The 14,371-nt window shown below is 38.1% G+C and overlaps 1 protein-coding gene across 2 annotated transcripts; it reads right to left on the bottom strand.

The window, feature by feature from the left end:
• Positions 1-276: 276 nt before the first annotated feature.
• Positions 277-13,530, bottom strand: ccdc149a (coiled-coil domain containing 149a). 2 transcript variants are annotated; one of them, XM_041986627.1, is made up of 13 exons: positions 13,294-13,530; positions 12,394-12,555; positions 12,219-12,257; positions 11,707-11,814; positions 11,479-11,595; positions 10,102-10,274; positions 8,497-8,569; positions 8,214-8,298; positions 7,513-7,657; positions 7,215-7,291; positions 5,981-6,013; positions 2,577-2,681; positions 277-1,619 (listed from the first exon to the last, which is right to left on the bottom strand). In XM_041986627.1, exons 1-13 carry the CDS (start codon positions 13,342-13,344, stop codon positions 1,090-1,092), a joined length of 1,698 nt encoding a protein of 565 aa, XP_041842561.1. In that variant the 5' UTR covers positions 13,345-13,530; the 3' UTR covers positions 277-1,089. The 2 variants fall into 2 exon arrangements, with proteins under 2 accessions (XP_041842561.1, XP_041842562.1); XM_041986628.1 differs by lacking the exon at positions 5,981-6,013 and having other exon boundaries at positions 13,294-13,527.
• Positions 13,531-14,371: the final 841 nt, after the last annotated feature.

Genomic DNA, 14,371 nt, shown 5'->3' with positions numbered 1-14,371 from the left:
AGTTAATTTCCCTTTTATATGGTGCAACATTTGTAAGGAAAACGTATTTGTGAGATGAGCAGCAGGGTTTGTGAATGTTATTATTGCAGTTAATCGCAGATTAACATGTGTAGCATTGGCAGGGAAGAGGTGGCAAGTTTTTCATTGGGTGCAATCCACACCAACTCGACTCATCCCTCAAATGGATTTATCTCACAAATGCGGCACCATGTAAACTGAAAATAAACAGGCTTTACAACAATATAAGATTTATTTATATTTAAACACACATTTCCCTCACTTTTTGTGTTGAATTTATATATATTTTTCCTCAGATAAGTTGAACTACACCATTGTTTGACAGGGAATAACTGAAGTCAAAAAATCAAACTTGTGTGAGTGTCAAAATAAATACCCTTCACAGGAAGAAAAATAACAACCAGCAATGTTTTACTGTAGATTTTTGCATCTAAATTTACAAATATTAAGTATTCTGACATATAAGGCACAAGTAGTCACATTTAATGGGCGAATGTTGACAGATAAAAGTAATTTTGGAATAATAAGTTTGGATCTTTACCTCCAGATTAACATAAAAAACAATCAGTGGCATTTTAATATACAAATATGTACAACACATTCATTCAAAGTTTTGGTATACCAATCTGGAATCACTCTAATATTCCAACTAAGATTCAGCATAGAGTTTAATGGCATTCAGTAGTAACTTTAAAAAGTAAACAACTGGGATTATCTTTTCGCAGGGGGAAGAAAGAAAGGGAATATGTGGCATGAGTTGCTGCTGCCATATTTGTTATTCTGCTAGTTAAGTTCTTCCTGTAGGGCATGAAGTTTGCAACTCTATTGATTTGAAGATTTTCTGCTACCGTGCAGCAACAAGCTTGTCTAGATTGTGCACCTCTGGCTTTGTCAGCAGCAGCTGAAAAAGTGTTTTCTCTGTTTTATTGACTAAGAGAGAGCTGCTTGGCAAGGAAGGCAGCTAATGAGCAGAGCCTATGCTGTGGGAATGCAACTAGGAATGATTAATGCTTTCATCAATAACAGCGACAAGGATTTAAGTAAGCTTTCAAATCTTTCTATGATGTGAAATCATACCAAATTGTCACTCTGACAGGTGTCGCTCTGTGCAGATGGACAGTGAATGTCCCAATCGGCTGAATTCGACCCCTCCATAGCCTCGCTCTTTGGAATTGATATTGACGCTTCTTCGTGTTCACGCTCATCATTAGAGCCACTGTCCTTGCAGGGACGATGACCCACCTCTGGATGACTGACAGAGGATTGTTCAATTGAAAGCCACTGAAGGTCTGACTCTGTGGGAGGGACATCAAGCGCCAGAGCTGCTTCTTCTCCTTCCTCCACCGTGGAACCCAGCTCTTCATCATCAGCTCCTTCTACCTCTCGTCCTGCCTCTTCCACCGGACTACGCCCATCCTCCAGCTCTGGATTGTCCGTCAGGGTCACAATTTCTCTCCTGTCAATCCCATTCGTCTCCACCTCCTCAAGAGGATCCAGGCTGTTGAGCGGTGCAGGTGCGTCCTCCCTGCTGACGCCATCTGTGCCAAGGTCATTGCCAGCGGTTTGCCAGTCCCAAGATGATTCATGCAAACTTCTGTCGTCTGACAGAAATGGGGGAAGGAAAATGACATGACTGGTCATTTTAATTGCTCACTTGATCCGAAGCCAACGCCACATTAGAAATCAAACATTTTTGTCTCATTCTGCCCTGATTGCATCAAGTTATGAGACATAACTACCAGACAATAATAAGGATGTTCTGCAATCTTGGTTTAGCAAAATGAATATTTCTATAACAATAATGAAAGCTATTATTTAGGGCTTTATTTTCACACTTATTATTTTCAAAACTGAAGAATATTAATTTCATAGCAAGTATTCACAATGCATGCAAAAACAAACTTATATAAAGTTAAAAAAAAAAGCAAAAGTTGGATCACTGTAGCAATGTAGAAAGTTAATTCAATTACTTACGTGCCTGAAGAGCTTCCATGGCAACAAGCTAAATATAGAAGAAGCGCCCCAGACAAGGGGACTCAAGACTAGTGTGACGCCGTGCATCTCAGCAACAGCTTAGTTCTGCTGCTTTGCCAAAATGTGCTTCCACTTTGGGACTTACTGACCCATATTTTTGGACGTGCAGGGAAAAAGGTTAAAGACTGCTCTCAGAGTCCCAGCCACCTTTTACCCACACACACATACACATGCAAAAAAAAAAAAAAACATGCAAGAAGAAAGCAACATTACTGGAAGTGGTATCCATATTTATGACCCCCCACCCCCACCACCTTTCAAAGAGAACACGGCAGAAGTTTCTGAATGTCAGTGGGCGAGAATTTGCCTCACATTTCCAAAATGCCATGGCATTTGGGCAGCTTGCACCAATGAGAAGCAGAGAGGAGTGGAGGCGGGAAGGGAAGGGATTTGGGTTAAACATGGAAGATAGAATAGGGTGTTACGAACACGGTGGCTAATTGGAGTGTTTATGCCGTCAGCTGTGGGAATTCTCATCAACCACTGAAAAAGAAAAACCCAACTGAACACAAGTGCACACTCACCTTTGGATGGCTGCTGTCTGGGTTGTGTATTTGACTGAAATGTGACGGGTGTTGGATGAAGCTCTGGCTGAAGGTTTTCATTCAGTGTTATATTGTCTCGTGCTCCTGTAAGACCAGCACCAAAAAAGAAAGATACCACATTGTTAATTTCACAATTAAATGATGGCAGAAAACAAAGACGCTGGTGACAAGAGTGTCTTTTTGAGACATGTTGGAATGAATGGAGCACATGTACAGTGGTGCTTTCACACAGCATACAAATATACACTCACATATGCATTGCACTGCTCACAGGATTGAGCTCCCTGTCATCTGTCTTCATTAGTGATGGCTGCACGCCTCTCAGGCTGACACCATATGCTACTCATAGGAGACTGTGCACGACAAACCAGACATCACAAATATACACACCATGGTATGTGCACACAGACACCGCCTGCAAGTGTGCAGCCTTTGCTTTTCAGAGAAACTTAACAGGCAAAGCTTAACGCATTTCTCTATCTGTTCAAGTGTGCGGCACAAAAACAAACAGGAGAGAGGGGAAAAAATGGATGACTGGATGACATGATGCATGGGAATAATGAATGGTGAACAGAGGCCATATTGTTATGAATGTAGCCCATATTGTTATGGATGCTCAGTGAACTCTGATGTGGAAACAGGAAGTTTCTGGGATGTTGGAGCTGGATAAATTCAGATAGGCAAAAAAGTTGCCCAAAAAGTTCCTTTAAACAATTTATTATGCTTTTTTGCAGGTTAATAGTTTAATTTCAAGGATCTTTAGAAAAGCTTTACGTGCTTTAGTACTTAAATGGTACCCAGTCCCAACTAGTAGTTTCTAAACCTTCTTTAGTTTATCTAATTTAACCAAATTGTGAAACTAATTTTGAAACTGCAGAATAATAGTGATGGTAAAAATTATTTGGCCGACATCCATCCATTCATATTAATTTAAATTATTATTATTATTGTTGTTGTTGTTGTTGTTGTTGTTATTATTCTTCTTCTTCTTATTATTATTATTAATAATAATAATAATAAAGTGATTTAATCATTCATCACACCATTTTTTGAATGAACACACATTATATATAAATAAGTGTAACAAAAAATATATAACTTTCTGGACAAAAATCTACAATAAGGGGAAAAAGAAGGACTTTATTGTGTGTGAAACCATTACCAACTCAATTATTTTTTTGTGTGTGTGCCTAACTAAATGTGTAAATATTAAGTGTTTTTTTTTTATATATTGTATTACATTGTTCTCCCATTTCCCCCAAATCCTCGGGACAACGGATGGAAATTAGCATTTTGCTATAATCTGTTAAGTTTACATTCATCCCATATAAGCCTGTCTTTTCATTGGCATGCACTTCCCGCTCAAAAAAAAAAAAAAAAAAAAAGTAAATAAATCTGGTCAGTTTCAGGGAAAAGTCATTTTGACACAACTTGGACTTAATAAATAAATATGACCCACTGTCAATGGCTGATATTTGCCTGTTCAAAGAGGGGTCACTTGCAATCAACAAGATAGATATCGGCAAATTCTGACGTTAGGTGTGTTTCTCTCATGATACTGAGACAGTATATTACTTTCATGTTGGAAAATCATTCTACATTAATCCAAAAACAAAATTTTGATTTCCATCATGAAGCATTTTTGCTCACAGACTTTAAAAAAGTTCTGCAAACTGCCTCTTAAAATCATTAATAGGGTGGTGGATGGTATTACACATGCAGAGCAAGGCCTAGACAGCACAGCAGTTGTGCCTCCAGGAGGCAGGCCGCACCCAGGAGGAGGCGCATTACTGGCAGTGCCTGTCAAGCCAACTCACATAAAACATTTTGGATATGCTTCTACAGTTACCCAACAATAATAAACTAATTCTACATGATGTCACATAACAATATAACATGTCTTAATCCATCTATCACAAATATAGTGACAAAAAGAAGAAAAATGCACATATCTGCCAATTAGTCCAAGAGTCACAGATCTACGCCGGGATGCAGGGCTGTCTAAGGGAAATGCCTTCCTTTTAACTGGAAAAAGACTGTCAATAGTCTAAAACAGAGCCATAACGATGCAGGCTGTCTTCACCTCTGTCTTTTCAATCGCTGACAGGCTTTAACTTACAATGTTACACTTCAGCTTGAGCAGATGCAGGATGGAGGTAGGGCGAACTGAGACATCTATCAATCTCAGCTTTATCTGACTCACTGCATCGATGTCATTGTTAGTGTTTTTGGCTCTCTCTCATCCGTAGACAATGTAGTCACCTTTAGTGCTCTCCAGCCTTCAGGTTTGCTACCAAGGCCCTCCATCCTATCCTGTTTGCCTTTAATATCCATCAGCCCAACTTCCTATCACATCAAGGCCACAGACATTCCCATCGCTCTCTATATCTCTGTCTCCCTAACTGTGGTGGACAGCGTGGTCGTCAAGCACTCTGGTCCCTTGCCTACAAATTCCCTAATAACGGCACATTCCCCTAAATGTGTTTGTAATGTGGGCAATCATTTTCAGTAATGGATGCTTGTCAGTTTTATGGCGGAGAGAATGACGGTCTCATGACAGGGCACCTCCATCCAGCCGCAACCCCTCCACCATCAATGCTGTTCGTAGACGGCACAACATCTCCCTCCGCTGGGGAAAAGGGAGAACTAATTTCTATATGGGCTGCTTTGTCTCCTGGTTTCAGACTGACTATTTCATTTGGGATGCTGTTTTGATTGAATTTGGTAGATTGTTTGTGTCTTACATTTTAACTTGAGGTTGTTTACCGGAAACAGCCTGCAGCTGCATCTCTTTACACAATGTGTTAGAGATATAATTTTTATGAGCATAAGTGGACTTTAAGGGTATAAGTGTGTAAATAAAGGTCTAAAACTTATTAAAAAAAAAGTGCAACACAATTTCAAAGAGCACAAAAAAAGCTTTGAGAGAAAAATCAACTGCTGATATTTTCATCCTCTTGCCATTTTTGTTCTAATTAATAAAAATGTGGGTTAAGTTTTGACTCTATCATAATAAAAATTGTCTTGTTAATTTTCTATATAAAAAAAAAATGCATATTGCAATATACAATTATTTTAAGAGAGAATCTGACCCCAATTCTAAACAGTAATGTCTTAAAAAGCACTCAATCATCTTTTTTCCCCCTTGTCTGTAAAATTTAAAATAGATCCACTTCGCCGAAAAAAATCAATGTGTGAAACTCTGGCAGCCTCATTCAGTCAATGGTATCATGAACAGACACATGGGCTGGTGGTCAGTGGTGTTGACACATTATAAAAGGTGGGCATGAGGTGGCGTGTTTTCTGGGCATTTGCCCAAATTTGTCCTGGCATGACATAGTGGAGGGCATGGATTGGCTAAGTGGGGCAGAAGGAATACATACTCCCAATTCCCACCGATACGCGGTAGGTCAAGCCTGAGGTGCAGCCAGAGAGAGGGAGAGAGAGAGAGAGACACTGTTATGAACATAAAGCCTTAATATGTTCTGATTGATAAAAAGCGTGAAAATGAGAAATATTTTAAAAGAAGGTGAGGTCAAACAATTAGAGAAAAGGTATTGCCATTCTGGCCATTTGCCACCATTTTTTTCTTTTTTGAAAACACGTGAGAAAACACTAAATTCACCTTTAAATGCATTGTATGATCAATATCAGGGAACTTTCATTTATCTGTTAAATAACATTTACTGTTTGCACAAAAGACACACCCTATAAGATGTTTTCATTGGCATAATTCTCTAGGCTAGTATGCTGACCTTAAAAAAGACTATATATATATATATATATGGGTGTCTGAAGTCTTAAGAACACCCCCCCCCCCCCCCCCCCCCCCCACACACACACACACACACGCAAACAACCTGACAGTTTGTTTTGAGCCCCCTTGGTATTTAAAATGTCTTATTCAGTGAACCGTTCAGATTTGTGAGTAATTTCCAGGTCACACCTACAGCTAAGGGTATAAATACTTTGCTTCCTTATCTTTACAGGCAGGCAAAGAAGGTGTTGGCATTCTGACCACAGAAATTTCATTAAAACATCAGGAAATTGTGTCAACTTGTTTACAAAAAAAGAGATTTATATGTGTCATTTAACCATCACAACCAAATCCGAAAGCCCAATCCACTTAAACTAACATAAAAATAGCCTTAAAAAACCTGTGTTTCTTTTCATGTGGAGCATGTTGACGAATGATTTTGTGAACTAGTCCCCATAGCCACAGGTGAAGTCAGAACTTAGACAATCCTGATCAAGTTTACTTATGGTGTGGTACAGATTACACTCTGGTTGTGGCCTCCAACAGCTGTATGTGACTTAAAACAGTTTATTTTTAATCATATGATAGAGACAGTAGTTGAAACTGATGTATTAAAAAAAATCAAAATACAAAAATTTGTATTCTTTTTGTGGGTTTACAACAAATTAATAAACATTGTTATTATAAATCCCCCTTTTCTACTAATAATTCCAGTGTCACAATTTAAATTAAGCAACTGAAATAAAAGATTTTCGTACATATACAAAAATGCCAGTAATTAGATGTGTCATGGGAAGATCATTTCAGGACTTCAGTGTGGAGAGGAATGTGGTTCGCTATTTCTATCTTTTTACACCCACCTGGTAGGCTCCATAACCCTGAGACCTCCAAAGTCTTCAGCTTCCTTTCCAAATCTGCAACTCTGTTTCCCAGGATCCTGCAGACCAAGAAAGACAGGTCAGACTTCTTCATACGGATGTGTTTGCATGACACAGTTCAGCTGTGTGCCTTTGAGGAGGAGAATTCCTATGACAACTAGATAAACATCACTAAAGTGTCATGTGGTTAGAGTTAAAAAGTAAGGTTAATGAAACTATTTGCAGTCGGTGGAGGAATAGTTGGGGCTTCTCCATCACCATCCCTGCACCCTCTTAGTACCTGTTGGTATGCCTTTGGTGCTGGATGACAAGATTTTTCTCATGGATCGTCTCTAGGAGGGCTGTGGCCAGGGACTTGAGGTCAGAAATGGACTGAGGAGTGGCTGGTAAGCTGCAGCCCTGCTCCTCCAGAAGCATCTCCTGGACTGGAACGAGGAGGAAGAGAAGGAGGGTGTGGAGAGAAATAAATAATAGATGGAACTGATGAAAGGAGGACCGTGAAAGAAGAAGAGTGAGCGCTATGGGGCTGCCAATAATGTGACAATGAAACTTTGAAAAAAGGTTAAAAACAGAGAGAACAAGGTGATAGAAGAAGAAAAGGGGAAAACAGCATGAGTGAGACAGAGATGGAGCATTTGCAACAGCTGTCTACTTGGTGACACTCCTAACTTTAACTCTAGAACCCACTGTGCTGCTTCAGCCAGCAACTGTCAGTCATCATGGCAGGCTCATTTCCCTGCCAGTAGTGCCCTCCACCACTCAGAATACAATTAAAAACTCAGCTGGTGGTGGCTTGGATTGGCAAAAAAGAAGTTATGAAAAGAAAAAAAAAAATCAGCTAGGTATAATTTGAGACTAAGAAGCTGTTCAGTCAAAAATCTGTTTTACTGTCTTTCTGCTGTTGCCAGATGAAGTGTTAGGACAACTATCATGCCTGGGTTTAAAAGAGGATTCAAAGTGAAGTCAGTGATGTGTTTTCACCTTGTTTGGCTGAGAGCACTCCGGTAAGGGGAGTGTTGTTTGATTTCCCATATGTGCTGGAGTTTTTTCTCCTCTCAAGGGCTGTCTGTCAGAAAGAAAAAAAAACAAAAGACAGCTCACCCTGCTGTGTTTGATGAATGCCCTGAATAAAAGCAGTTCATTTTACTTTAAAAAAAAACCCAACAAAACATTAAAACTTTGAGAAGTTACTTGAACTTTGTCAGTCTCAAAATATTTTTTTCCAGCTTTCATTTTAAGCTAGGTATTGGTATTGGATATCTACCTTGTACTTCATAATGTTTGATTTCAGCAGATTCACCTCCTCCTGCAGTTGTGTGAGACGGTCATGCAAATACCTACAGTAAACACGATTAAAAAATAAAATAACACAGATGGTGGAGTCAAAGCAGAGAGGACGACATGCACATTAAACGCAAGGCACAAGCTCCTAGAATGGACATGGTAATTGTGGCTAAAGTTCAGACGATGCTCATTTTGTTGCAGGATTAAATTCAATTATTAATCACAACTGTATAGAAAACGATTCCAGCACCAAAACACTATGTAAAGCAACAATCTGGAGAAAATGTTAGTGCAGATGTGTGAACGCTGACTTCCAAAACGTGTGTTTTCCATTACATTCTAGTATAAATGTTGGAAAAACCATTTTAATGCAGCTTCCTTGTGGATGCACCACAAGAACTGCTTTATATCCTACAGTTTCAAAAGCTCCATCACATTGCCTACTAGCTCTCTAAGAGCCTTATCCAGAATTCTTTTATCAAGTATTTTGGTAAAAGTAAAGCTCCTGGCTGATAATCCCTAAAGGTACAAAAGCTGCATTTAATATCCTTGTTACACCAAAATTAGTGTGTTTTAGGTATTGTTTAACTAATTAAAAGAAAGTAGTGGTAACTTGTTTGCACTTCGTGGGATTTTCTGTTACCAGAATTAGCATGTTCACATGGTTGTACTAGTACCTGCATTCCAAGTGCTGCTACTCAGCATAATCCTGCAAAAACTATTAGATTAAGAAGTGATGGTGGACTATCAGACTATCCTACATGCTGTGGTGGACCATGACCCCTGACTCTTTGTATTGAAATAGTTGGTGTTTTGGTCAGTTTGAGTGGCTGTTAATTATCATTTATCTAATTTTGGATTTTTCTTTTTTAATCCCTTAATGAAACCTTAGCCGATTCAAGGTTATTTTTTAACTGCATAAGTTGTGTGATTACGCTGGGTTGTTGCACCTAATAGTGCTACTCTGTTAATACACATAGTCAAGAAGTCCTTGTTAAGTAAAGAGAAATGAAAACTCATCTTTACCTTCATTAATTAAAGTCAGTCAGTCTAGAAAATTACAAGAATTTGAAAAGTTTTTAAGTGAAGCCTCATAAACTAAGCCGTTTTCTCATTCTTGCAAGGGAGTTCATTTAGGTTTCAAACCTCTGTAATGGCCAATTAATGTCTGCTCATATTAGAGCCGACATCAAAGAATCAGCAGCAGTGACTTCTGTGTAAATCAGGTTCTTGTGCTGCCAAAAAGAGCACTACAGCAGGACACGGGGAAGATGGAGAGAAATCATAGAGCCAAGAATCCAATGCAATTCATGTTAGACCAGAACAAAACTGGACTTTATTACTACAACTCTGGTGGAGAAATTATCAGAGACTTATTCAGAATATAGAAGGAAATATTTTCAATTTTTTTAAAAGAGCAACATTGGTTAATCAATACTGCTACCATCTTGTTCTGCGCTGTTTACTATAGTAAAAATAATACAAACCTTTGAATATGCCAGAGAAGTAAAAAGTGAAACGTTTGGAAACGGATGCAATAAAAGTTATTCTGTATTCTAGAAATCAATCTCTGTTTCACACTCACCTGTTTTCCATGCAAAGGGCATCCACATCAATGATTCGTGTGTCATGGTTCCCCAAAATGTGGTTCAGCTCAACATTTAGTCGGTCAGACTTCTCCCTGAACACGCTGCGTTCTGCCTTCACGTCCTGCAGCTCGTCTGTCAGCGCCTTTATGGCATGTTCCATCTCTTCCATCTAGAAAGAAGCAACCAGAAAGAAATGTTTCTCAGGGTAAACTTTGTAATCGAGATATTTCTAAGCTTTGGTCATTAATAAAACATTGCCTTTTTTTCAACTCAGTGACTCCCATTGTAACAGAGGTTAAAAGTGATTTAAGTCATCTTAATTCAAGGCACCTTATTTTATTATTACAAAAGGAAGATTGGTCATCTATCAATTAGAGATTCAATGTTTAAATAACCTGACTTCCCCAGACCACATGGTGAAACATCCTTAGACAAAACACTGATCCCAATATTGTGTTGGATGCATTCATTGTGCGAGTGTTTGATTATCATTTGATTTCATACAAGGTGCAGATCATCGAGAAAGAACGAGTAAAAGAAGAGAGTAGTGGTGGAATGTAAATTCAGACCAAAATTAAGGCCAGCCCTGGATATAATGTGCAAATTATCTCTTAACAATCTTATGAACAACTGCGTTTAATGTCTTTCTGCAACATTTCTCTTTGAACAGGACATTTTTATTAACTATTGAGCCACAGGCACCAAATATCTAGTTTGTAAGCTAATGTTTACATTTTTACCAAATAAGAAGATCTCCAAAATTTAGATAAATTTTCAACATATTGTGTAGAATTTAGAAAAGATTACAAGAAGCTGAAAATGAGGCTGGAATCTGCAGAGCATCTGTCTCTGAAATATCAACAATCTGTAACTGATTACTTATTATTTTATCAATAGTTATATTTTATTTCTTTTGAATCGCTCCCTCTAATTTCAAACACTACTCACCTACTTTTGCTCTCAACTTGTTTGCATGGACCTTTTCTTTTTAGATTTAGATTCCAAGAAAGTCAATACCATTCAATACTAAAAGTATGAGAACCTAACTGGCAACAATTATTTCTTAGAGTATGAATTATGTACACATACAAAGTTTGTGTCGGAGATGCTGATCAGTGTAAACAGAATTGAGTCAGGTCAGGATTACTCCCTATACACAAGCCTTATGCACTAACTCCAGGAACAGAATAAACTGAAGTAGTCCAGGCTTCCTCTGGTTGAAAGTTCAAAATTTTATTCAGGTGTGTTGGGCCCTGATCAAACAAATATGACAAAACTAAGATAATAATGCTATAAAAATAAATTTATTTACTGTTAGTGCCTGGTTTGTAAAGAGTGATTAAGTGTTATAAGGTTAAAAAAGAAGCATTTACCTGAAGCCCTGCTCTCTCTAGCTGGCAAACCAGATCCTCACGCTCATGAGCGGGGAAGTGACGCACCCCCACTTCTTCATCCCCCAGCCTCTGTCGAGTAATAGTCATCCTCAGCAACTGCAGGAAAGACAAGATAAAGTCACAGCTTCTGCCAAACACATGTCCATTCAACTGATTTGGTGTCCATATTAATTCATTATATGTTTCACTGTATTTCTGTGATTGCACCTTGTTGTCTCCCTGAGCCTCTGCAAGCCTCTGAGTGAGGTCCTTCACCTCCTCAGTGAGTTGTTTCACTCGTTCCCTTGAGTCCCTCAATAGTTGAGCCAGGTTCACCTGAAAGGAAAGATGAATGGTGGATCAGTGAAAGACAAGCAGATCTAGGATTTTTTTAAAAAAAAGATCCAAATCCACTCGCATCCCAAATATGTACGGGCATCTGGATTTTTAAAAAACTAATTACAGATTGCTTATCTTCTTTTCCTAAATCCTACTGACTGTTCACTTATGGTTGTCACACAGTCCTTAAAAGCAGCACTAAACAAAGTCTTACAATATACCTGCAAATCAGACCCATTATTATGTTTGTTTTAAGAATAATCAACTGGGATTTTTGCCTAACTAAGCACACACAACAAGAGAAAATCACTTTACATCATCCGTGCCATGAAATTTACACTCTAACATGATGAGATCAAACATGCCAGTAAGTCAGTTTTTAAAATCAACCCATAACTTACTTGATTACGCTTTTCTGGTGGCAAAGATGGATCACCATCCTAAAACATGACAAAAAAATTAAATAATGTACTAGCAAATACCAGTTTATCCATCTGTGGACAAAAACCATACTTTTTAGTGCTTGTAAAGTTAACTGTCCATGAAAGCATCATCTTGAAGGTTTAACACACTCACAATGAGTTCTCTGTACTTCTTCTTGAGACCCTGGTGACGCTCTCGCAGCTGGTTGGCCATCAGCTTGTACTGGTCTCTCTCCTGCTGACAGGTATCCAGCTCTTTGGACAGGATAAGAAGCGCCTCCTTCTTACTCTCCAGCTTGCGTTTACATATCAGGAACTATGACCAATTAGCAAAGAGAAAAATAAATAAATACGGTTGCTGAGTTTCACAACATTTGCTGCTGTGGATATAGTTAATTGCAAGTCATGCAATTAACTATTGCATGACCTATTGTGGCCCTGGTTACTTCCAGGTCAGACAGAATGAAAAACAAACAGGAGAAATTAGTAGCTTAACATGTAGATAAAAAAAAACTGCAAGTGTGAAAACCTTGATATCCAAATTAAATAGCAGCTAGAGCTGGATGTACAAATTAAGTTCAACACTACTGTTTTATTTATTATTTATTTATATCTAATATGTAAAATTCTCTATTTGGTCTTTTAGTATCACTCTTGAGCTTCACATATGTGCGTTTCAGGAAACATTTTCCGTATCTAGTGCTAATTATACAAGCTGTTCATTTTATATGAATACAAATGCTTTTACGTGTGGTATTTAGAAGGCTCGTTCAGCTGTTCGAATAAACAGCAAATGTGGGCCCACAGGTGGGTTACACCTACAAAACAAACACAATGCCGCGACAGACGTGTTTCCACCTAAAATAATAGTAACCTTAAATTAACACTAAGACACCGAGGTGGTGTCCAAAAAGCTGCTAAGTTCAAGGTGCCACATAACTGCGTCCGTCTATTAAACCAAGACATCGATGCTCGTTCCATATGGACCGGTGAAGCATCTGTTAAACCCGTCCGCGGCTGCAGCTGTGGTTCACGGTCTTCGCCTTTCACTTACCTCGCTGACTAGTCCCTGCCAGTCACTCTCACTCCTTTTGGAAGACTGCATAACTATACAAAAATAAAATATATAGACGAGACAGAATTGTCAGGATACACGCTGAAATAGGCTGTCTCGCCTCCTCCGTTTGTTTGTCATGCGTCACTTTTTGTTAACCGCTGCTGTCAAAATTAAGCAATTTCCGGTAAAACAATAAAAAAATAATTGCAACAGAAAAGAATTAAAAAATCTTTGAAGATTATTAAGCCCTGGCCATCAGTTATTGTAATTTTAAACTGTAATTGTACGTGAAGCAGGAAAAGGATAAGATATTCTTGAAACATATACGGGAAAGCCAAGACGTTATCTAAAACGGAAATAGTTTCCTTAGACAATAAAAGTAGAAAAACCTTAACTAAAATCTGTAGTTTGCATTGCATTGACACTTATGGGCCACCGTAGTCAATTCAATACAACGCAATAAATGGAAAATATACTGTCTTAACCTGCTAAGATTTTTTTATTATTAAAAAGGAAATAAAACATTAACAAAACATATAATCACGTTTGAAAGAACTTATTAGGATGTTTAAGATAGAAATCAAGAGTTTTAAAAGACAGAATGACTACTTTTATAGTAAATATCTGATTTTGTTGGTAAAATTGCAGTTAAATTCACTGAAGTGATAAAAATAAAACTTACATGAGCTTGCAGACTATAAAAATCAATAAATTAGCTAAATCTTTACAATATGTTTATGTACATACTTATATACTGTACACACCCTGTCAGACCATATACTGTACATTATTGTGCGTGTGTTCTTTATTATATCACCTCTACTGTTGCAACAAAGCAATTTCCCCACTGAGGGACTAATAAAGGCTCTTCTTATTCTCTTACTCTATTCTTATGTCACTGTTTACATTTTGATTGATTGATTTATTGAGGTTGGTTTATTGGTTCATCCTACTATTTCATCCAGAGCACTAAGTTGTTGCTAGGCTAAAAGGTAGAGACAATAGTCTAAAATCAACAGGAAATCTGAATCAGCCTCTTAATTTATAAAGTAAAAAATCATTCATACTAACAGTA

Source organism: Melanotaenia boesemani, chromosome 5 (assembly GCF_017639745.1).
Source record: "Melanotaenia boesemani isolate fMelBoe1 chromosome 5, fMelBoe1.pri, whole genome shotgun sequence".
NCBI classification, from domain to species: domain Eukaryota; kingdom Metazoa; phylum Chordata; class Actinopteri; order Atheriniformes; family Melanotaeniidae; genus Melanotaenia; species Melanotaenia boesemani.
Note: the sequence above shows the minus strand (reverse complement) of the source record. Positions and strands in the feature narration are given on the sequence as shown.

Bases quoted from the DNA above. Each gene is read 5' to 3' on its own strand.
- ccdc149a (XM_041986627.1), bottom strand. From the start codon at position 13,344: ATGCAGTCTTCCAAAAGGAGTGAGAGTGACTGGCAGGGACTAGTCAGC. The intron at 11,596-11,706 runs GTGCAATCACAG...TCTTTCCTGCAG, and splicing joins AGGCTCAGGGAGACAACAAG to TTGCTGAGGATGACTATTAC. The intron at 8,570-10,101 runs GTGAGTGTGAAA...TGTTTACTGTAG, and splicing joins GCCCTTTGCATGGAAAACAG to GTATTTGCATGACCGTCTCA.